Genomic DNA, 24,628 nt, shown 5'->3' with positions numbered 1-24,628 from the left:
CCTTTCAAAGGGGAAAATGTGAATAATGTAATATATGAAATTAGACAAGAGGGTTGCAGAGGTATAAGATTTGGGGAGCTTTTTTTTTAACCTCAAACTTTCATAGAACTTTCTGGTTGCCTGCCCCAACAAGTCACAGAAAAGGATACAGGCCACTCATTAGTCGGCGGCATGGCAGGGCAATTTGGGGGATTAAGAGATGGATGGAATACCTCTGGTTGGAAAATAGTAATTATAGTGTATGTACTGCAGAGTGATCACTTATCTATCAAATGTCTTGCTATTTCCTTCTATAGGGGATAGGAATGGAGCAAATTTGTCATTGATTTCGTAGATTCTTTACACAAATTACATTGGAAAAAAGGTATCATTACGACTATTGTTCAACTGTGATATGATAATGCAGACATTAATATTAATCCGCTGTGTGTGACTAAACAGGTTGACACAAGTATGAGCAACTTATTCTGTTTTGTTTCCTCTGGTCGGGACACGGCAGTTTTTACGACCCCCATCCTTCCACCACCCTGCAAGCAGCAGCTGAGTTGGACTGACGTGCCACTGTGGAGGTGGGGAGGTGGGGGAAGGGCTGCAGATCTTCTGAGAAGCTTTTAAAGTTCTGGACATTTCCATTTGTGGTTTGACATTACCAACAATGTAAAATCACTGCTCCTCTTTTGTGGATATTTGCAAACAATGCGCTCATTCACTGATGTTTTGCCTGCTGACATTTCAGAAGAGTTGTGCCCTAAAGAGGCTTGTGCACTTAAATTAACTGCAAAATCATACCACATATATGTGATGTAACCAGTGTTGGATATTGAGTCAGCAAGCAGTTTTATAATTTAGATGCTGAAGAGTAGTTCTGGTTATAAGCAACTAAGACTGATCCAGAATCAGCTTTTCTCTAAGTTTCTGTCTGCAGACACAGGAAGGAAAGTTTCAAAGCTGAGCCCGGACCAGTGCTGAAGAGTTAACCTCAGCCGACCCCTCCCATTCCAGCCTGTGGTTTCAAGGGGGACGTCCCAGCTCCCAGCTTCCTGAGGAAAACACATACACCCTCATTTGAATATCCCATTCCCACTTCTAGAAAGTTCTCTCTCAGGGTATAAAGAGCAGGAGAGAGTCCTACAGCCACGCTATCCACCGGACACAACTCAGAAGAGAGACCCTGCGTATCTGTGCCAGGTAAGGATTAGAAGATAACCATCTCTATTGTCAGGGAGGAATGCAGAGGGTGAATGGGGTTCTTTGTTTTCATGATTCACAATTTCATTGCAACTTTTTGTTCTCCATTTTAACCCGTTCTCTTCTATCTCTCTGGCCATTTGACCTGCACACAGAGTCTTATAGTTTATCTGTTGTGAAAGAAGAATACATCTTTAGTCTTCATACAAATTATCCCAGCATGATAAAGGTTGTCCTCTTGCATGTTACGTCTTTGCACTCTATTCACATGCATTGAGTGCAATCAGATGGAGGGAAATCAATATGCACCCAATCTGGATTTTTGACTTTTTTTTTGATGAAGAGAGGTTCAAAAATGTCCTTTAGAATTTAGTGCTGCTCGTTTGTGGCACAGCTGACTTGATTCATGTTTTTTTTTTTTCTGGGTCACAAACAGACAATGAAAAACATCCAAGTGTCTGATTGTGATAGAGAGATGACTAACCTGTACGTATAGTAACCCAAACTTAAATGTTTTTAGTATAAAGATTGTAAACTAGGATATAAAATGGAGAAATTATGCAACATAGAATATGCCTCCATCAGAGCCTGTATAATGTTTCACTGCCTGCTCTGTGGAGATTATTACATACAATTCTTGTCTTTCAGAATGAAAATTGCAGACATCAAAACTTCTCAAGGTATCCGAAAATGATGCAAAATTTCTGCTGTATCGCAAACAAATACAAATACAGAGATGCAGACAAAACCCTAAATCAGAATGGTGGATGAGGATCAGAAACGTGTTGCCGCTGCAGTGGGTTAAATTCAGCCCTTTGCATTTGGTCCTTGGTGTGAGAGTTATGGGTCGAGTTAGATCTAGCTTGCAGGGACACACCCTGTCTCTGAGACAAAAGATGGCTGCTTCAGAGGTAAAACAAGTAAAAGAGTCCTGACTTCTTCTGGCTCGAGATGAAGTCATTAATGTGCAGACGTGCAACAGTTAAATTACAATAAGTGCAGAGAAGCATCATATTTCAGTGTCGAGTCAGAGCTTCCCTCTGAGCTCCGGCTATACAGCTAAGTCTCAGCTGCTGCCGACGTGGCGAGGAACATGTCTGCCTGAAACTGGAGGCGTTCCCAAGCTGCTGTGTGGGCTGAGCCACGAACCGCTGCCCACAATCATAGTCTGCGTCCTGCTATTTTGTTTCTGATATATATTATTTTATGAAATCAAAGCTGTTCTCAAGATTCTGACATGTGCCTTCAATCTTACACTCAATACACATTAATTAGATTTTAGGAAACCAGCCCAGTTAACGAGATGTTAACCCTGTCCTTGTCTTTTGTTCCTTCTGCACAGGCTACAGCTGCTTTTGGAGACAGACAGGATGTGGATGACTAACATTGTAGCTTTTTGTCTGCTGGCCCTCGTGGCCTCTGCAGAGGAAAAGAAGCTGAGCAGCCACGCCATCATGCTGGCTGACAACAGCGCCAATCTGGCCTTCAGGTCTGACATCTATACATTACTGTGATTACAATTAAGTGTATATCATAAAGGTGCACTTTTTGCTTAAGCATTCTCTGTTTTGTTTTTCCTGTTAGAAACACAGCAAATAATCTTCCTTGTGATTTTGATTTAGCCTCTACCACAACATGGCAAAGGAGAAAGACACAGAGAACATCCTCATCTCTCCTGTGGTAGTGGCCTCCTCTCTGGGCATGGTGGCTCTCGGTGGCAAGGCCTCCACCGCCTCCCAGGTCAAAACCGTCCTCAGTGCTGACAGACTGAAGGATGAGCACCTGCACGCAGGCCTGTCCGAGCTGCTCTCTGAGGTACTTAGAACAATATGAAATACTGTATGTGAGACCTCAAACTCACTCTCAAACTTGACCATCAGTACTTTTTATATGGTGCTCAATTTTCACCGTTTATACATTGTCCCTTCCCAGGTGAGCGACGCCAAGACACGCAACACTACCTGGAAGATCAACAACCGCCTGTACGGCCCCAGCTCCGTCTCCTTTGCTGATGATTTTGTGAAAAACAGCAAGAAGCACTACAACTACGACCATTCAAAAATAAACTTCCGAGACAAGAGGAGCGCAGTGAACTCCATCAACGAGTGGGCTGCCAAGGCCACAGATGGCAAGCTGGCTGAGATCACCAAGGATGTGCAGAACCCAGATGGAGCCATGATCATCAACGCTATGTTCTTCAAGCGTGAGTATTAATAGTGTCTTTTATTCATAATTGAAACACATGGAGATGTCTAATGATTGTGTAACCGAGGGTTTTGTCCCACAGCTCACTGGGACGAGACGTTTAATGATAAAATGGTGGACAACCGTGCTTTCCTGGTTACCCGCTCTTTCACCGTTGGAGTTCCCATGATGCATCGAACAGGTGAGTTTCTCAAACGTCTCCACTTCTGTCCATATCTCATTATGTCTCCAAAACGGCTTCTGCCAACAAGAATGCAAACAAGACAAGATATCTGATCTGTCTGCTTTCCCCAGGTCTGTATGACTTCCACGATGACAAAGAGAACCGTATCTTTGTGCTGAACATGCCTCTGGGCCAGAAGCAGGCCTCTATGATCCTGATCATGCCCTACCACCTGGAGCCTCTGAAACGCCTGGAGAAACTCCTGACCAGGAAGCAGGTGGAGACCTGGATCAGCAAGATGGAAAACAAGGCTGTGGCCATTACACTCCCCAAAATTGAAGTGGAAGTCAGCCACAACCTGCAGGTAAATGGTGGCCATTTGATGGTTGTAACAATATAGAATTCAAGTATTAAAGACATTTAAGAGTCAACCAACAGCCCTTTCAATTGTCGCCGTCTTTTCTAGAAACATCTGGCTGAGCTTGGCCTGACCGAGGCCGTGAACAAATCCAAGGCTGACTTGTCCAATATCTCGGGAAAGAAGGACCTGTACCTGTCTAACGTCTTCCACGCGTCAGCCCTAGAGCTGGACACAAAGGGAAACCCGTTCGACAACAGCATCTACGGCTCCGGCAAGTTGAGTGACCCCAAACTTTTTTACGTGGATCACCCCTTTATTTTCCTGGTGAAGGACAACAAGACCAACTCCATCCTGTACATCGGCAGAGTGGTTAAACCAAAGGGAGACAAGATGCGTGATGAGCTATAATGTTAGCGTTGTGAATTGTGATGGATAGCTTTTGTTATTTCTGAAACAATGGCAGGAAACTATGTATTTTTGGTATGAACTTTACCTCATGAGCACATTCCAATAGGCAACCTGTGGACTGAGCACATGAGCTTACGACAGCTAAGTAAGTTAAGTAAATTTTCTTGACACCCTGTTTTTGTCACTATTGCTTTGGCTACGATCCATGTGTGATTTCTTTTATCAGCTTTAATGTTTAAAGAAGAAAAAAAAGATCTTTGCACAAACTCAGTTTTTTATTTTATTTTTGCCTGCTTCGTCTGCACTGAATTGTTCCCCTGCACGAGTTGAGTTTGTGGAGGAACGCTGGCAACAGTCTGGTGCTTCATTCATGTTCACTTGCCAACCACGTTGTGTCATTTCTGTCACTGTATTCCACAAAGAAGCTGTTGGAATTGTGTGTTTTGTAATAATGTGTTGATTTTTCAATAAATAACAACAAAGAAGATATTTGTGTGTTACACGTCATGTCTGAACACCATCCAAACTGAGTTGACAGTCTTCTGGAGCGTTGAACAGAGGAATGTGTAATCGTTAGAGTTAACAGCTCAAAGGAAAAGGACAACGGTCTTTCCAGTCGGCTGGAGGTCAAACAATCCTCCCAGGTCTGGAATGTCGGGGTTATTGCTAATCTGCCATAGACAATATCCACAGATTTCTGTGGTTCATTTCCCCCAGCACAACTGGCCTGAATAATAAAACCAGAGGGATCTTTGTTGGGACGGTCCAAACTGAGAAAAAGAAGGCTCTGGAGTGCAGGGTTCTCATGGTGAGTGGGAATCTTCTACAATTCTAGCACAGCAAATAAAAAGGTTCAGCTGCATCACAACAGGTTAATAATAATAATTAGAAACTTCATACAGCCTCGGCATTATCTTAAGACTTTTCATGTATCATCAATTTCATCGCAAATTAAAAAACCATACAATGGCAGTCTTCAATCTTACAAAATGTTGTAACCTCTTTGAGAGAAATATATGCCTTCTGGGTTTCAGCGTAAGAGCTGTAGCGCCACCCTGTGGTTGCAAAGAGGAAGAGGACTGGTTACACTGCAAGGAAGGCCAACTGATGAAGGAGTTACAAATGAATTATTTAATAACTTAACTACGTCTTATTTACATACACTTTATACTTTGCAGTGCAGTAATAAATTACAAGACAAATAACAACATATAAGTTACACAATATACATGATTCTGACCTGGTGTTGTTTTGCACACCAAGCATGAATTAAGCTGCTCCTATAATGAACATTAAGATGATGAGATGCAGGGGATTATTTCCAAATGTTAAAGGAAAACAAAAGGGTTGGCTGAGAACTGACTTCATATTTTGGGTTTAGGTTAAAATAATACTTTCACAAATACACTTCGATCAAATAATATATTTCAATGCTCTCAGGTATCCCCTTTAGCTTACATGCTGTTATTGCTCTTTACTCGTTAATAATAATAAAAAAGAAATCCATTCAATGTTTCTTAGAGTGGATCTTATTTTGAACACTAGATGGGGCTTTTCAGCGGGTGCACAGCTTCCGAACACATCATGCATTTCCAGTTGTGATTAACATTGTACACATAGTTTTCTCTCCTGAAATCAGTAATACACCTTAATGGATTTGTATACAAAAGTTATTCTGACATTACAAAGGGATATTTAATTTAGAGGGCATTTTGGTTGTTGTAATGAATAAAATATCTGTATGAGCATCAACACAGCTGATCGTGCTTCCATATTAACATGCCAAAGAGAGGTTATAAAGTTATTATGATATAAAGAGTTGTTTAAGTGTTGAAAAGATTGCTTAACAGAAAACAAAAATAATCATCATTTTGATTACTTTTGTTGCATTGTCATGACTCTCCAAGTGCTGTCACCCGTTCATCAGTGTAAATAAAAAGATGACGAAGCTTGAATGGGCTTGAATGGACATGACCAACTCTTCCTTGTCTAAAAGAGGCAAATGTATTTTTCTTTCTTTTGTTATTATAGACAGTAGCAGCCTTAGCCCCCGACTTCGGAGGGATAATAACAATTCATATTCAGCCATAGCTAAGTAACATCCTCGGCCCCACGACTCTATCATGAGCTCTCATGGCAAACTAAAATCAGACATTATCACCAGAAAATATAACATTTCATTTTGAAATAGGCGTTTGGGGCATTCAATCTTCCGGTGGGTGAACCTCTGGTTGCCCTTAAATAGGTGACCACTCAGTGGCCGGTGAGTGCAGAGAGGACTGAATGAATGCATCCTTCATTGAGGAGCGGTGCACCTTCCCTGCGCTGCTGGCAACAGGTACGCAGGGAGGTAATGCGACAACTCTCATTACATTAGCGCCGTCGCGTTCTGCTGCGCTGGCTGCAGGCAGATTAGCCAGTCGATGGGCAATCCTCTTAAACAAGTCTGCATTAAGCCAAAGTGAGAGGATGGGTGGTGCTCTCTGTCCTCTGCCTGCCCCCAGCTCTTTGTCTGTGTCCTTCTCTGGACGTGTCCTCCTCTCTTCCTCTCCTCTGGTTTTGCTTCTTTCACATCTCGTCCTCTCGTTCAGATCTTTTTGTCCACCTGCCTGTTGGCCTTGCGAAAAAGGGTCTTGATCTCCTCTGTTACCATTTCCTGCCAGTTGTCCCTAGTAAATACAGAGCGTGGAGTTCAGACCAATATTGTATTTCACAATGACATTTAGTTTTTAAGCAGAGCTCTGGCATTCAGATGCCTAAAAACATCATGGAAGCATGCCACGAAGCAGAAAAAGAGAGAGAAACAAGAGCCAGCCAGCCACAATAAAAGCGAATGAATTAAACAAAGAGGGCTTTCCCCAATCTGTTTAAGAAGATGTAGGAGGTGATAAGATCAAGAGATTAATGAGACTAGTAGATCACAGATCCGGTAATCAACGAGAGGGGTCAGACTCAGAGGTTGGTCACATTGACTCTTTGACAGCCACAGTAACACTTCCACAACACAACACCAGCTGGCATGCAGGTCTCTACCTCCCATGTTTGGACTAAGAAGGTCAAGCCTTTTTCTCAGCTTTCTTTCTCCTGTACGCAGCTATGTCCTCAAGGTTCAGCCCGTGATTGTCTTCCCTGAAGCAACATTCAGATGAGTCGAAAACGTTTCAGTGGCGGGAGGCAGTTACATGTTGATAACACCAACGAAATGTAACATCTGCAACTTGAACTATGAGAAATTGTGATAAATTCTGGTCCGACTCATACAAGAGAGATTTTTTAATCCCTACATATGAAATAATTTGTACACATTTAATTATTATTTTAGGATTCATCCATATGAAAGCTCTTACCCTGGTTTCATCTCCGGCGGTTTTGGCAAAGGCTTCGTGAAGTTTGTTTTCCCTACAAGCCAGTATGTCTCTTCAATACCTTTACCCTGAAACCCCGCCCCCAAAAAAAGCATGTTTAATAGAACTTGAGACTGTCTCCTGTAAAATATTTGTCTTAATACCAAATACTGAGGTTAAATGATTGTAGACGTCACCTTCAGCTCTGTCTTGCCTCTGACATCTATTTTGTAACCCTCATTAAGAGAATGGAGGATCTTCACAGTGGTCATATTTACATGGATTCTATAAGCTGATGGAGAAAGAGAAGAGACGAAGGCATTAGACCAAAAACAAAACATGAAGCAACACCACAAAGTGTGGTGGGTAGGTGTCCAGGGAAACTCACGCAGCCCAGTGGATTCCATACGAGAGGCAGTGTTGACGGTGTCACCGAAAAGGCAGTACCGCGGCATAGTCAGACCTACCACCCCAGCAACGCAGGGCCCTGGAAATACAACAAAAACAATGATGAATTGTTCTGATGTACTGGGGACTGCATCAGACACAGTAATCAATCAGCTGTATAGGCTTCACTGTGTTGTAGCTGTGCGAAAGTGTAAACAAGACCACCTAAACAAGTCAAGCCCACAGCCAGAGTTTGTCCGGTTTAAAGGTCCTCTATATGTTATTCAGAGCATTAATAAAGCAACAAACAACTCTTATCTATAGATGTAGTGGAGTAATGTCTATCTGAGCAGAGAATGAAGTCACTCTCCCTCCTTGTGTGTTGTAATCTGAGAATCTCTATGCTTTGTATAGCCGGGCCGGCCGCGCGTACTTTTAGTGCATGTGAGCGTACCCTACTTAGCTCATGGCCACCGCTTTGCACTGTGTTCATTCGACAGTTACAGCTGTTAAGGTTGTCAAGGAAGTGTATCGTCCACCTTCATGCTAACATGGTTAGCCATGGTTAACATGGTTCCCCTTCATGCTAACACTGTTACCTCTATCAGTAGGCCTACTGTTGCTGTGTTTGCAAAGTCAATGCTGTTAGCAAGGTTAGCTGCTAGCCGCAGGCTCAGCCATCATTATGTTGAGAGCCGTGTTGAGGCAATGGATAGGCCTATGCTCTGAATTTCATATTGAGCACAAGATGGATTCAACAGTAGGACTCTGAATGTAGTGAGACTTTTTTTGCTTGATGCACCACAGAGCAACTTTCATAGGAATGAGTAGGAATCCGCCTCCAACTCTGCATCTAGTTCTCTTCATACGTCCATCGTTGTCCCTAAGCGTAGTAGCCACAGTCTTTCCCAGCATGCATCAACACTGTCATTGACAATCTCAACATGTACGAGCTAAAAGTCTCTTCTGATTACGTTAAAAGAAATGGACATTTTTTAAACAAATGTTAAAAGAAGATCATTGATACCAAAAAAACTACTCGTTGCAGACAGTCGTGATTTTGACTGTTTGGGTGATATATGAGACCAAATGTCTTTTCTGTGGTGGAGCAGTATTAGACAACAAAATACAAATAATGTAGACAAGGCATTCAGTTGAAAAAATCCCCACAGTTTCCCTCATATTCACTGATACTAATGAAGACTTTCTCACCTGAATGGATTCCTATGCGTATCCTGACGGGAACGTCTGGCATGTGCCGCATATGGAAGGTTCCTACTGAGCTGAGGATGTTCAGAGACATGTTGGCAATCTCAGCAGCATGCTTGTTGCCGTTTTTCTTTGGCAGACCCGATGCTACCATGTATGCATCACCAATGGTCTCCACCTAGATAACGCAAACATATTTGTTCAGTTATGGGCACATCCGCGTTTGTCTATGTATGTGTCTAAATACTGAGCATGTTCTCTGACCTTGTAGACATCGTGGTTACTGAGCACGGCGTCAAACAGAGAGTAGAGGTCATTGAGGAGGTCGACCACCTCGATGGGATCACTGAGCGAGGAGATGGTGGTGAAACCTACAATGTCGCTGAAGTAGATTGTCACCTGGTCAAAGTACTCCGGCTCCACAGTGGCACCGGTCTTCAGGGCCTCAGCCACAGAACTGAAGACGGGCAGAAACGTTACAAGAACCACATACTCAGGCGTTTCCTTAAGATAAATGCAACATCATGTTTGGGTTTGCGTATGTGTGTACAAACTCACGGTGGTAGCATCTCTGACAGCAGCTTTTCTGTTCTCTGTTTTTCCACCTCCAGCTCCTCTGTTCTCTCTCTGATGAGGTCCTCCAGGTTGGAGCTGTACTGCTCCAGCATCCTCAGCATGGAGTCAATGATGTTGGTCTTCTTACCCTTGTTGATTATCTTGAACTGCTCAAACAGATAAATAGAGATTCTTGTTAAACCACCAAGTGGTTTATTTAAGTGGGATAACAATTGTAAGGTTGGAGACAACAAGGCCACGTGTCTCCAAAAGTGTACCCTGTCAAAGATCTCATCAAAATTTGGTCTGCGGTCAGGCATTTCGCTCCAGCACTGCTTCATCAGCTGGATACACTCCAGAGGAGCCTGGTCCGGAGCCACGGTGGGGCGGCACATCGGAGGAGGCTTCTTCACCTTACGGATGATTTCTGGTGAGCAGACGGAGGAGATCGGACAATCAAGTTTTAAAATCAAAATGTAGTGAATATCAGTGACATCTTCTTGAGCTCTACACATTTGTCTGTTTCTCTTCATCTACAACTCCTCTCCCTCGAGGGATACGCACCCACGGGCAGTAGACCCAGCATGCAATATGGCGACCCTCTGACCACCACCTCTTGAAGGATGATAGAGAAGCTGTACACGTCTCCCTTGTAGGTGCCTTTACGTGAGTTTGCAAGGTCCCTTAAGAACTCTGGAGCTGTCCAGAATAAATCTGAGTGAAAAGGAGAAACGATAGGTTGGCAACATGATACCAGTCACTTCCAACTGTAATAAACGCATGGCTTTGCATAATCGCTAATGTTGTAGGCCTATGTAAAATAGTCATGAACAGTTACGAGACACTTTTTCCAGAGCAGAAGGTACCTTCAGGTGGAGGTTCTTCTATAACAGCTTTCTGAGACTCCAGCAGCTCATTGAAGCCATAGTCCGTAATCTTGAGGACAAAACGCCCGTCGACCACACAGTTACGAGATTTCAGTCTGCCGTGGGGGAATTCCCTGTGGTGAAGGTATTTCATACCCTGGAAGCACAATATGTTCAACAGTGGAGTTAATCCACTATATAAAGGACCAAGAGGACGCCATTTAAGCAGTTTGTTACGAGCACTGCAAGTAATATAAAGGAAATATCAACAAGCCAATGGGGATATTAGCCACAGCCAGTGAATCATTATAATGTCTTTGCATATCAGCGTTTACCTTGATGAGGTCAAGCAAAAGTGAGGACTTGAACATCCAGTCTAATTTGACGTCCTCGTTCCTCAGCAGGTCCTGCAGACTGCCCCGGGAGCAGTGCTCCGTCACCACTGCAAACATGGAGCAGTCCAAAAAGAAGCCAAGGAACGGATTCACATTCTCGTTTCTCAGGTCTTTCATCTGAGAAATAGCAGATGAACACGTTGATGGAATGATAGGGGGAAATAAGGTATGTTTTGAGAATCAGCTTTTTTCTTTTGCTTTAACGCTGTATTTTTACAGGTCGAGACATGTTGCTCTACCTTTGTGAAAATCTTGGTGGTGCTCTGCTTCACTTCTTTAAATTGTCCCTCTTCAAATTTCTTCAGCCACACCCAGTCACCCTGCAAGAGAAGTTGTTATGTTGTTACAGTGGGATCAAACCTTTGTTTTGAGTATTGATGTCCACACACGATTTTTGGACATTTTATTTCTCTAAAGAGGTATTAAAGTATCATGTGTTTCTTTTACTTCCAATAACGATTTTGCTGCTGCTTGTTCATCCATCCAACCACAATTTTCATGTGACTATCTGGGAGCTATTGTTTTGATTCTTGAATAAATGTTGACCTTACAGAAAACTTGGATTCGTCTGTAAAAGTCATTAAAGTCTTTTCTTAATTGGGACAAAACGTTGTTGATGATACAGACTCAACAGACATTGGAGAGTACAAAAAACATACATAAAGTCTTACTTTAAATGTAACTAAACCCCTCAACAAAAGGTTCAACCTGACCTTAACCCCCCAAAACTGAGTTTAAACACAACCATATCAATTGCACATTCAAACCAATGTTATGACAATTTGTGGAAGATATGACAAGAAAATATGTTGCATTTTGTTGAATATTTACCATTAAAGTTAAGGGCCTGGACATGTGCTTCACAATGACACCCTTCCCTCCCTCACTTACATACTTACTGCATTTTTAGATAATGCAAACACACGCAAGCCGAAGTAACAGGTGCAAAGACTCTTTCAGTGTTGCGTACCTCATACACAGCTACATTGGTGGTCTCATGAGTTGCAGTCTGCAAGCTGTTCGCAGAGTGCGAGAGGTCTGCAGATTTCTCCTCTAGAGCGCTCTTGGACTCGCTCAGATCCTCTAAAGTGATTTTCTGCGGGACGTCAAACAGCAGGGGAAGATTTGATAGGAATGAGTTCCATCCAGAGAACATTTTATTTTGTAAATGTGCATAATTTCTCATATTCTGAACTAATTAAATGTGTTATTATGTCCAAGGCATGCGGGAAAGACATGGGCAACAGATTTATGTGCTAAAGGTTTTTCGTGTTGACAGCTGAGAGACGCTGATGCTGCTTACCTTTTTGCTAAGCTGAGGATTGATAAAAGTGAGATCCTCTAAGGTCAGGAGGATCCGATTGGGACCTTTGACCAGCTGGATTTGTTGGAGTCTCCTCCTGCCAATGAGATTTAGACAAAGATAAGGAAATCTGTTCAACCAATGGCAGTGAGTGTCCTAAAACCATCTCGAAGATCATCTTTGGGCCAGAGACGGATAAACAAGAAAAGCTTGTCCTTATATGAGAGCTACTACTAGTCTCCTGACACCTTAAATTCAGATGGCTCATGCTTTGGGGGATCTCTTTCTCAATCTTCCTCTCTCCTTCTCATTCATTATTGTGCACATCACACCATACAGTTTGGTGAACGCATCTTCTTTGTTACCAAAATCCCTTTAATTGAACTTTGTTGGAAAGACAGAGGAGTAAAGTACTGGAGAGAAACACAAGGTTAAATTTGTTTGACTTGGAAGAGAACTGTACCTGATATAAAGACTTATAACGAGCCCTACTACCGCCAGAGTGAAGATGACAGCAAACACCACTATGATGTAGGTGAACTCCACACCTGAGGATGACAACAGGTAACTTGATGTTGTGGGGAAAGGTATGGAGAACATGCCATATAACTGTGAGAACTTGAGGAAATGCATCCATACACCTCCATGTTCGCCAATATTCACCCTGAAGCGAAGCCTCTTACCTCCCGTGCAGATGGCCTTCTTGTCAAACCAACAGCTGGAGTCGGACGGCGGAGGATGTCCTCCTGGAAATTGAATGGACCTCCCAGCAAAGCGAAGCGTTCCGGACGTTAGGTCCAGCAGGTAGGTCTGGTACAGTTTGCTCCCGCTGTTGTCGGAGTCCAGGATGACATAGCTGGTCTTAACGTCCCCGTCAGTGTCCACCTTAACCTTCTGGTTGAAGCCGGTGAATGTTATGTTTTTTGTGAAGTACGCCAGGTTAGAGCCTGACAGCCGCATGCCTCCTCTCCTGGCATTGTGGATGGACTTGGCCAGCAGGTAGATGCTGTTATAAATGGTCCCAAAGAGTGGGTTAACCTGCAAAGGGCACAGGAAAGAAATATGAAGTTCACTCCTTATTTCCTATTTTCACTACTTTAAATCATCCTCTCTAGATATGGTGAGCAACAAATTGTCACAAAGGTAACTTTTGGTATCTACAAGGAATATAATATTGATAGGCATTATACAATGCACAGAATAATAAGCTAATTTTGTTGTTTGAACATTTGGATAAACTATGTTTCTTATATTTGGGGAGCTGTGGTGGAGGGATAGAAAGGGAATGAGTGAATGATTTTTTAAATGACTGTACATGAATCTTGTTACACCGGACATTAGAGTCGCAGCAGGAAGTGGTCCCAGCATCAATGAACTTTTTCCATTTTACATGTGAGTTTTAAGACTTTTTTAAGTCTTTAAGAGTTTTTAAGCCTTGGTTTCTACCTGCTCTGGCTGCACGGCTAGCGTTATTTCCTCACTCCTCTTCGCGGAAGCGAACGCCTCGTTGAAGGACAAAGGCTCAGAGGCTATGGTGATGGTGAGCACAGCATCATAGGCCTCCCTCAGCCTGCTGTTGTTTTGCAAGGGGAAGTAGGAGACGTTGGTGTAGGGCACGCTGTAGTGGAGGGCGTCGTAGGGAACAAACACATACTTCCCAGAAGTCAGGCCCATTTTCTGTGCTTTGAGAAGAAAGATGGCCTGCTGCTCCCCTCCAAACAGGATGGAGTGCATGCACATGATGATGACTGAGACAGACAAGGAAAAACACAGTGGGGTTCAAATGTTTGTTTTATGGACATATGTCGAGTGATAACGCGACCAAACTCAGTATCATAACGATTTAGTGTGCCAGTCGGGGAAAATTGGACAAATGCAGCTTTGTACTTGCATTTGCTATTCAAGAGGACTGACCGTAATGTGCTCCAAAAGTTAACAACACACCTAATTAACTGACTGACAGGAGTTATTGTACTTTGTTTTAGTTGTTTGATTCATGAACAAATAGTTCTGATGTGACAAAGCATAACTATCCATCACCTTGTCACAAAGTCTTATTTCATATGTTTCTATAAATGTAATTTCAACTGAATGTCTGAAACTTAACCCCTGATTACTGATAAGTCAAAGTGCTCTGTAACTAAACCTCTTGTCAGCTCTTTTTTACGCTCTAGTAAAGCCACAAAAATGCCAATGAATATGACTGATTATTAATTAAAACACAAATTAAGTTGATGCCCCAGTTCACCTCAACTAGAAGGTGAAATCTGTGTCAAAATGGCTTCCTGGTGGGATGGTGGAGGGATAAGCCAGCTGAAATGGATGTGTACAGGATGTTTGAGCTGATGGTTTGATATTTTGCAGTTCTGCAAGTTGTTCACCTGTGATGTAATGCTGCCGTTATTACATGTATTATATCATCTATTTCCACAAAATTACTACTGAGGATTATTAATTAATTCACCTCCTCTGGTGTCACTTTAATGTGTAATAATCTTACATTTCATTACTGAAAGTCGGCTCCTGTGTTAGTGTCAGCACAGACTCACCCCTGATCTCTCCTGCAGCCTGGATCTCCCTCAGTGTGCTCTCCACGACCGTCTCATTGATACCAATGGATGTAACCAGACCAACGCGAAGCCCCTTATTTCGGAGAGCAAGCGCCACTCTCCCAGCAGTGTCCCTCCAAATGTCCTCATTGGATGAGACCACCACAACGCTGGCCCACCTGAAGTGTTTCAAGACGGCGAACAACACATCAGTGGGAAACGGCACGGTCCGGGCAAAAGTCCGGTACCCGATGACCCGGTCCAGCTCGTAGTTAACACAGCCGTGGGAGAAGATGGCCTTATCCCAGTTCTTGGCCAGCAGAGAGGCTGCAACACAGTATCCCGGGTTGGTGGGGCCCACAAACGCATCCGCCATCTTCTCATTGTAAATGAACGCAGTGAGGGCTTTGGAGGTTTCGCAGGGCTCTTGCAGGACGATAAAGTCCATTTTGAGGCCCAGATCCAGGTTTACGTCTTTGTTTATCCTGTTTACGGCGAGCCTGGCAGCCGCAGCGGGCTGGGCCCTGTAGTATACAGGGTCACAGTTCCAAGGCCCCAGGACCCCCACTTTGAATATCAAACAGCGGACACAGCAAGGGAACGTCAACACCCCGACGAGGACCCATAACAGAAAGTTATAAAAGGGCAGTGTCGTCAAAGTTGGTCTGCTTTTAATTATGGGCATACATGGATGGTTGGACTCCCACAGCGCCCCTTTGAAATGCGGATGAATATGTTGCATTGTCCTCCCAGGGTGTCCAAAGCAGTGAATATTTGTGTTCACTATTGAACTATCAATTAGACCAGTGACACCTGCAAAACAGCCATGAATAAAATAGTTTTATTCCTTTAATAATAAATATCTTATATGAGTCATAATGAATTTAAACAATTACTTGCCGTTTATTTGTTGCCATCAGGACAGCTTCATGGTCCGAGGAGACAATCTCACAGGTGTCCTCTCGGATCTACTTCTCTGTATCCACATAAACCGTCACCTCACCATATCCCAAAACCTTCCCTATATTCACCCCCGAGGATCCACGGTGTCGATCCGGAGGAGACACAGCCAAGTCATCGTGTTTGGATTATGGGCTGAAAGTGACAGGCAGAGAGAGCTCGTGCGCTGATGTCTGTCGCGTTTGGAGACGACTTCAGCACCCTGGAGAGCTACTTACGTCCCGCAGTCAGTGCCTCTGAAGGCTCCCGTGCGTTTCCACAAACACTTTTGTTCACAGGATGCATGTCTGGAGAAAGGACCAAAAAAAAAATCACATCTGGCCTAAATAGAGTCAAAATTAAAAATCCCCAAAAATGAGCGAACCTTCCTCCAAAAAAATGTGATGTTTGAAATTGGAAGTGTTTGATGTATTATCAATATAGGAAGCCAGTGTCTGCTACAGGCCCATTCAATCAAATCCTCCAAAGTGACCCGGGGCCAAAACGTAGGTGTTAACCGTCTAATCCATTTTCAGTGAGGCACAATGTAAGAGGATTGACAGAAGGCCTTAGTCTACTCTAAAAGCCTCTGCTGGAGAGGCTGCAAGACCTCTCAGCCATCAGTTATACTCCTCTGGAAGTACAGTAACAAATCCTGTTTTATTAAATCATGATGATATAAAAAGTAAATGTCAACAAAAAATATGCTCCTATAGCCTCAACCTTCACACGTGTATATAAAAATGAATGTTTAGTAAATAAATATTTCCTGATGTGCAGAGTGGGGTCATTTGTCTTTCCCTGGAGACACCTCGGCCACATTGCATGAAGACACCTGAACCGTGCTTTAATTGGTCTAACACGCCTGCAGCACAGCAGGTTCCATAGATTAAGTGGATTTGAACCCTGGTGGAGTGTGCTGAGTAATTAAAGATAACGAAGGGCTCTCCCTGTGGGTCCCCTGAGTTCTGCTGCCTGTTTTGCCTGCGTCAGTCTTTTCAGCTCTTTTTTTTACAAAAGACTCCGCCAGGTGAAGCAACCTTGCCTGGCAAATGAGTCCAGGTACAGCTGGTTGCCACAACACCAACCATGGATGACAGCGTTGAAGGCAAAATATGGGCTGGGAGGATGACTTAACAGAACCATACCATGCAGAGGTTGTGATCAAACCAGTGATCATTATCAAGCAAGCAGCCACAAAAAACATATTAAAGAGGCTGGAAAGCAATCATTTAAGTGATAAACACTTTTATGTAATTAGCCAAATCCTTAGCATCTCCCCGTTATTCTACTATATATCGGAAATAATATCCTGAGGATGAACTGACTTTAGTGGCTTCCCTCCCTTACTAATTTTAAATGTCTTTATTTCTTAAAGGAACAGCAAAGAGTTTTACCTTTTAGACTGAACAGCAATGGTACTGGCTGTTAATAAACTGCAGGGAAAAGAAACACAACAAAGACAGACCCATAATGTTTGAGTTTAGGTCGGAAAAGAAACACAACAAAGACAGACCCATAATGTTTGAGTTTAGGTCGGAATAATAAAAGCTTTTTAAATGGACAGTTACAACAATTTTCTGTCAACCACAGTTCCTAAATGAATCTGCTCACAACGAGGTCTGTGGATTATGTTGATATTAATCGGGTCATGATTTTAAACAGAGACATTGCTGTTTTCCAAATCTCTTTTTATTTTGGCGCTTTGAGCACCACAGGCCGAGTGCCATAAAGTCCAATTATATAGGCCGACATCCCAATGGCCAATACCTCCAAAAATTGGCAACTAACATCAACACAATCTAGATTGATTAAATAACACTATAAGTTGGAGAAAAAAAAATAGTTTTGATTTTGGGGTGAACAGTCCCTTTACCGAAACCAAGGTGAATACTTAAAACATCAGGCTGTGGATGACTGCTGTTTCTGGTGTCTGTGTGTTTGTGTGTGTGTCTGTGTGTGTGTGTGTGTGTGTGTGTGTGTGTGCGTGTTTTAAGGACATGACAAGTTAAAAAATGTCCCTTCAAACTGAATCTTGACAACAAGCCAGTAAATACACATTATGTTGCACGAATATTGTATGAAATTGTGCACAAGGAGCTGGTAAGTGATTCCACCTTTGTTGACCTATATCCCACATAAGCTGATGAGCCTCTTAAATGTAACACCTTGACGCCGCTGTCCTGCATCCAGGAATAGAGAACAGAAAGAAATGACGACTCAGCGCAGTATGTCTACCCAGTGAGCCGTGAACACAACACATCGGATGCTGCTCCTGAGACCAGCTCTGTGCTTTCTATTAGACACTGTGGAATGACACACAAGTCTCCACAAGCAAAAATAATAAAAACACATTTAAAAATACAGCCACCTGAAACATGTCTGCGTGGAACAAGGAGGATAGAAAATGCAGTGTGGGTACAATATAATAATACAATATATATATGATTAAAAAAAAGATAAACTAGAATCTCTTAAACGCTTTTGTCCCTTTTGGGACTACAAATTCAACATGATTTGTGCAGGATCAATGTGAATCTCAGGCCCTATATTGAGCATAATTTACATGGAGGTTTGTGAAGAGATAACCGAAATACAGTAACATGCTCAGGGTCACAACTACTGTGCAGGTCAAAGTTAGCACTGTTTGTTGTGATGCTATTAACTTTTGCAATATGGCACTGACCTCTTGTGTCTGCCAACTGTTTTTTTCATCTTCCAGTGAAAGCTCTCATGTGTTTAAAAGTAGGTTAGTTTCTCTGAATTGCTTCTGGAGCCCTCACTGTGACGTGTGTCACGGTGACTTTATTAGAGGATGGCTTTAGCTCTGGTGCCATCTGGTGGGGAAAGAGCCTTACTGTATGGTACACAGGGATAAAGGGAGTGGATCTCTTAAAATTAACCTCTATGGATGCAAAAACTATTCAATAACTTCTTCTCTTTTCATAATGCTATTATAAAGCACAAATCAGTTAAGAAGAGCTGTGAAGTTCTGTCTAATAGGCATATTTGTCTAACTTTCTTAAGCAGCTAACATCCATTATATGGTTATCTTTTTTGTAATTAAATCTTTGCAAAACTCTACTTCCACTATTAATCCTCTTTTGTTACTATCATCCACCCTTCTTGCTAGGCTACATTAAAACAAAGAGGTAATGTTTACTTTAGTAGGCCTTTGGTGCAGGAGTGACAGTTACTTCCACTTTATTGATCGACACACGATGGGTTCAGTGTGCTGTGACTGTCTGTGGCAAACTATACTTGAAGAATAAAAACTGTTGAAGCTACATTCTGGAATAATTTAACACGAGTGATGAGCTATTGTGTTTGAATGTATTTGCCCACTTTGGTCTTGTCTGCCTCAGGCTACTCACCATCATATATCAGGTTTTTTGCTACACGTGTAACACCAAATGACATGTCAAATTACCTTCCCCTTTCCATCACAGCTTACTGTATGATGTGCATTTTTTCTTGAGAGAACATACAAGTGATCTTTTTTATTTTTCTTCAGAAAAACTATGCATGAGCCCTTGACAGTGCACGTATCCATGTAGAAATGCATGCTGATACTGCCATGCTCTCGTGAGGAAAGCCATGGCGGAGGGTGCAGATGAAGAGTGTTGTGTGAGCTGCAACTGATGTTTACCACAATCTTGACCTCTGTGTTTCTGGCTCTTCTAGATAACTTGTTATAACAATGTAACAGGGTGTAACCTAATGTTTCCATGGATTTGCGGATTAGAAGTAGGCCTTCTATAGCTTATGTTTTGCTCTCCTGCAGCCTAATATTAAACCTATTTGTCTAGAATAGTGTTTGGAAATACTTATAGTCAGAATTAAATTTTCACCCCTATAACACATTAATGACATGTGAAACTTTATTTAAAAATAGCCTAAAGTTTTAAATGATCTACTTAAACCTGCAGGATCTGTCTTTGCAAAACCTTCCTACCACACTAAATGCTCGTCTTTGTGAAGAACCATAAGCTGCGTGTGCAGCAACAGGAAAGGTCCGGGTTTCCGTTCACATTATGTTTTTTATCAGTTTCATCAAAATGTGTTTTTCATGCCAAACGAAGCAAACCGCCTTGTTGTGCAACGCTGTACTTTATTTTTCTTTTCATGTGGGTTTGTTTGCGGTGTCTCCACTAGAGTGCGCACAGACAGGCAGCGTCAAAACTACCTAAAAGAGTAGGTCCAAGACCGGAAGTTACACGCCTGCAAAAATAAAAGCGTAACGTTGAAATGAGCCAAATCTGGATCGTGTGGTCTAAGTATATTGCCTTTACGAGACAATATATGTTGAGACAGCTTCAGTGTATACTCTTTCAATGTGTATGCGTGTGTAAAAATGCAATTTAACGTTAGCTAAACAAAGTGCAAATGCTAGTTTAGTTTATTGACGAACAAAGCGACAAGTCCCTAACGGCAGGTTTAGAGAGGCAAATACAATTTGGTTACAAGCGGCACCTCCTAACAATAGGATGCTAACACTACATTACTTTAAAATCACCATTAGCAACAGTCGCCAAAGAAAACACCAACTGACATGAACAGAACATTTAGCAGGCCTTTTATTTTGGAAAGCTATCAACCGTAAGTGCTCTCGTTTTGAACGTTGGTGGACTTTATGGTGGTAAAGAAACGAGCCGAAGCCAGGCAGGACTTTATGGGATGGGAACAGACGAGTGTGTCCCAGTGTTTCCAGCCTCCAGTTAATATACCGCACAGACACGCAGAGGGATCCAGCAGAGCTCATGTAGACCCGGCGGGACCGACTAAACCACCGGGACACGGGAGCGCTGCGGGGGGGCGGGGGGGGGGGGGATCTGGAAAAAGGGAGCGGGGAAGTGAAAAGAAAAAAAAAAACGGCCGAAAAAAGCTGACTCTGGATGAAAGGCACCAAAGTAAGTTACTCTAACTGACGAACGTATGACCGGTTTAAATATAGACATATACATTCTACTCTTTTTTTTCTGTATGTCAGTGAGTTAAAAATCTTTGTCTATCAGCAGCGAAAAGTTTCGGACACAGAGCAGCGGACCGCTGTGGTCAGATCAGGTTTCACGTGTTTTAAGAGAACCGCCCCTGGTGTGTCTCCTCTGACCCTCTCTCCCGCAAACCATTCCGACGCAGAAAGTAACTTTTATGGAGTGCCGCAAACTTCGTGCGAACGATACGCGGATAGCTGACGTGCGGAGCTGTGATTGACAGCTGAAAAACAAGGGGGGGGGGGGGGAATTGACGTTGTTTATTTATTGACGAGCCTTGAGAGGTACACATGTGGGAGCCTACTGGGGTTTTTTGGGGGTTATTTTAATCCGAAAAAAAGGGCTCGGCTCTCTCCGGGGTTTGCCACGTACGGCTGGAAGAAATCTGATCTGTATACCGTTCTCCTGTGTTAACTTGCCAGGGCCATGGCAGTGGTGCACTGTGGTAATGCAGACAGACACGTGTGTCACAGTTGGCACGACTCTTATATGATATAGGAGGAGAGAACATCTGGAACAACTGGCACTAAAAAGAAGAGCTCCATGACGGGATGGGTGCTGGTTGTATGATGGAAACTGTGGCGGAAGAAGTATTTAATATAAGAGAAAAAAAACAATACTGTGATGGAAAAAAGATATATATTTTAAAATATTGCTTAATATGAGAAGCAAACTATAGGCCTGGTTAAGTTTTAAACGTATACTCTTTTGCAGCCATGTCAGTGTTATATCATGATATTTATATCCTCAATATAAACAATATATCCCTCTGAAATGTAGTGGAGAATAAGTATAAAGTAGCATAAAATAGAAAGTACCAGTACCTCAAAACTGTACTGAAGTATAGTACTGAGAGGGTTTGGCCCTTTTCTTTAATAGTAAGAATATAAACTTTTTCGTGTCAAATGAACAAACATATACTAGCATGTTGACATAATTGGTATTGACTAGTCTTAAACACGCAGCATAACCAAAGGTAAGTTCATGTACCTTTGTGTCAAAGCCCAGACTACAGTTAAACTACGACATTAGACTGTCTCGTTTACTAAAGTGGTCGTTATATTCAGTTCATGCAGTCAGCTCCACTCACAGAGAACTGTCTCTTCTAGCTCTGCTATTTATTTACTGTAACTGTAACAGTGTCGCCTAAAATGTTTCACAACACTTAAGTAAGATCAGTTTAATTTAATCTCCCCGCCTCCTCCTCCGTGGCGTGCATTAATTTGGCTTAAAAGGATTAGCGTGGCATTCGTCTTCTAATTACACAGTTTTTTCGGCCTTCGACTTGAGGATTAAATTGTGACGGAGCGGACACGGAGAATACATCACAACACTGCAGGGTGTTGAACAAAACGAGGGCTGAAAGTGCTGTTTGACGTAGATGCAGACATATGTGTTGAATGGGAGAACTAAGTAGATATTAGTGTTGGTATGTTAACTCTGTCCTCTGCTTTTAAATGTGCAGTTTTGCATGAATTTAGATAAAGAAAAGCCTGCTGGGAAAAAAACATCTTAAGAATTTAGATAAGTGTGTTGCTTGTGGGCAATAAAAGTGGTGCTTTTATTATGGATTTAAACACATATGATTGTGTTTACACTGATTACACACTATGGTGATTGGATTATCACAGCAAGAGAGTTTGGCAAAAAGTGTGCATGTAGTTGTAGTTGCCGTGAAAAGTGATCTGTGCTGTATGCATCAGCTGGGGGGGGAGGGTCAGTAAACAAATAAACTGATGGCTGATGGTGCTCAGAGGACGGCCGGATCCCAGGACTGAAGGTGTGACAAGACCTCAGAAAGTGACCAGGTGTTTGGGGGCGTGATTTCACAGGCCTTTGCCAATTGTCCACTCAAGAGGGGTTCGCAGCTCTCACTGCGGTCGTTAGAATGTGTCTGAGTTGAAGGCAGCCGGCCGGCCGGCAGCAGTTTGCTGTGAGCTGAGATTTATTGCTGAGCGGTGGAGAGGAACACCTGGTGCAGGAAGTTCACGATCCTCCGCCAGAGCAACAGCTGGAGCAAAAGGATGCAGGAGAAAGAAAAGGGGGACGGACCAGTGTGGCTGCAAAACCGCACAGAGGTGACGAGCTGCTGAATACCAGTGTGGTAGACGTTAAAAACAAACTATATATATATATATATGTGTGTAACCACTTGGTTTGACTGGCAGTTTCCCATGTTTAGTCTGTTATATGGCTGCTCTGGTTTCCCAACAAGGCGGTTCTCTTTGAGGCCTGCAGTTTGCTTGAGGTGACACAAAACGTGCAATTGCAGAGCGGGCCGAGAAGGACATGCCATTAATTATTTATATGACAGCTAATGATGGGATATGTACACACACACACACACACACACACACACACAATAAGAGTTTGAGACACTTTGCATGACACGTTTAAAAAAGTAGAAGAAAATAATAATAAAATGCATGTCAGTAAATCATAAAACCCTTCTGTGATCACGACTGCAGGTAACTGAGTCGGTGAGAATGAAATCATTCATTTGATACGATCATAAACTCATTCACTGCATCACAAGCAGCCAGTTGTCATCGGGGAGTTCAGGGGTCAGAACAAGAGAAACAGTGCACAGAGGTGATCGGCTCTGTCTAAGTAGACTTTGAGCCACGGTAATCAGTCTGCATACGTTCACTCATAAGTACCGTGCAGTGATGTATCCTCATCCTCTTACATAAGGAAAGCTTAATACGTGTAACCCCCCTGTTAGATACACCTGATAGCAGCATGTTTTCACTGCATGTTCCCAAAAACAAAAGTCCATCAGAGGATCAGGGAGGAGTATTATTTTTACCCTCACCCTCCCTTTCCTCTACGTTTTTCAGCATTGTGGGTACATTTTGAATGAAAGTGCTCTCAGTTATGTCCCTTTAAGAAAGTTATGCTGTAAAACTCTGGGCTGGATCTTTAACACACGCTTTGCTGTGTCATGCCCGGGCCACTCGACCATGACTGTTCATTTCGTTACACAACTCTTAACCTCTGTCCAATTTTCAAACTTATGTCAGTGTTATTCGTGTGTGTGTGTGTGTGTTTGTGTGTACACACTGGGCACATTACTAATGTTTTACTGGGTGAGGTTTATTCAGCTCTCATTTACACATAGAGGGACAACAGCAGCAGCCGCAGCAAAACCTGAGAAAAAGGTACGATAGGTTTTTATCTAAGACATGTACGGTATGTGCACATGCGGCATTTTTAATCACTTCTTTGACTAGTTTTTGGTCTTAATGCTCAGTGGGCACATCCAATATTTTCTCCGTTTTAAGACGGAACAGAGATATTTTTAGGGGCCTTGATTTACAATCGTTCGCTTTTACAACCACGCGTGCTCAGTTCTAGTGAGTAAACTAAGAAAGTGCAAATTAACTCTTTTGGTCAAAGAAATTAGGTCACACCCGTTGGGAAGCCAAGAGGGGAGGGAAGTTGTGGCTACCCAAGTAGCTTGAATAAAAGCTTAAAGTCTTTTCATGAAGCTTAACAAATACCTGGAAGATGGCATTTGAGCAGGAACTGTTCCTCTAGTTTCTAAAAGCAGAAACAAAGTGTTCTTTTTAGGGTTAGGGACGAGGTGTACTGACCTGATCTGGCGATTGAGGTTGTGTACTTCTTATTTGAGCACGATAAAGACGGAGAACTTTTCTAACTTCTATGGGCGTGGCATGTTAAAAAAAGGTTTCAAATGTAAATATATATATTTTCTCTCTCTCTCTCTCTCTCTCTCTCTCTCTCTCTCTCTCTCTCTCT

General features: G+C 42.6%; 3 protein-coding genes across 7 annotated transcripts in view; 2 read left to right on the top strand and 1 right to left on the bottom strand.

Annotated features, from left to right (window-relative positions):
- The first annotated feature begins 1,108 nt into the window (after window positions 1-1,108).
- serpinh1b (serpin peptidase inhibitor, clade H (heat shock protein 47), member 1b) lies at window positions 1,109-4,812 on the top strand. Of its 3 annotated transcripts, XM_031861019.1 has the most exons (8): window positions 1,109-1,188; window positions 1,837-1,868; window positions 2,531-2,677; window positions 2,811-3,003; window positions 3,121-3,391; window positions 3,476-3,574; window positions 3,688-3,920; window positions 4,023-4,812. In XM_031861019.1, the coding sequence occupies exons 3-8, from the start codon at window positions 2,559-2,561 to the stop codon at window positions 4,323-4,325; spliced, it is 1,218 nt and encodes a 405-aa protein (XP_031716879.1). In that variant the 5' UTR covers window positions 1,109-1,188; window positions 1,837-1,868; window positions 2,531-2,558; the 3' UTR covers window positions 4,326-4,812. The 3 variants fall into 3 exon arrangements, with proteins under 3 accessions (XP_031716879.1, XP_031716876.1, XP_031716878.1); XM_031861016.1 differs by having other exon boundaries at window positions 1,110-1,868; XM_031861018.1 differs by lacking the exon at window positions 1,837-1,868 and having other exon boundaries at window positions 1,155-1,188.
- A 2,071-nt stretch (window positions 4,813-6,883) lies between these two features.
- Window positions 6,884-15,728, bottom strand: gucy2f (guanylate cyclase 2F, retinal). The gene is made up of 18 exons (XM_031860933.1): window positions 14,934-15,728; window positions 13,831-14,132; window positions 13,068-13,422; window positions 12,848-12,932; window positions 12,385-12,481; window positions 12,052-12,177; window positions 11,321-11,401; window positions 11,022-11,198; window positions 10,687-10,843; window positions 10,385-10,534; window positions 10,099-10,247; window positions 9,824-9,987; window positions 9,530-9,722; window positions 9,269-9,443; window positions 8,058-8,156; window positions 7,867-7,961; window positions 7,673-7,758; window positions 6,884-6,994 (listed from the first exon to the last, which is right to left on the bottom strand). Exons 1-18 carry the CDS (start codon window positions 15,673-15,675, stop codon window positions 6,913-6,915), a joined length of 3,315 nt encoding a protein of 1,104 aa, XP_031716793.1. The 5' UTR covers window positions 15,676-15,728; the 3' UTR covers window positions 6,884-6,912.
- A 4,985-nt stretch (window positions 15,729-20,713) lies between these two features.
- tsku (tsukushi small leucine rich proteoglycan homolog (Xenopus laevis)) overlaps window positions 20,714-24,628 on the top strand; it is a 6,692-nt gene continuing 2,777 nt past the window's right edge. Inside the window, exon 1 of one of the 3 annotated variants that reach the window (XM_031860521.1) lies at window positions 20,714-20,782. In XM_031860521.1, the coding sequence (XP_031716381.1) occupies window positions 20,768-20,782 (15 nt within the window). In that variant the 5' untranslated portion in view covers window positions 20,714-20,767. The other 2 variants (XM_031860520.1, XM_031860519.1) reach the window with 2 other exon arrangements.

The sequence above is a fragment of the Anarrhichthys ocellatus genome, unplaced genomic scaffold, assembly GCF_004355925.1.
Source record: "Anarrhichthys ocellatus isolate YVR2014 unplaced genomic scaffold, GSC_Weel_1.0 scaffold24, whole genome shotgun sequence".
Taxonomy (NCBI): Eukaryota; Metazoa; Chordata; class Actinopteri; order Perciformes; family Anarhichadidae; genus Anarrhichthys; species Anarrhichthys ocellatus.
Note: the sequence above shows the minus strand (reverse complement) of the source record. Positions and strands in the feature narration are given on the sequence as shown.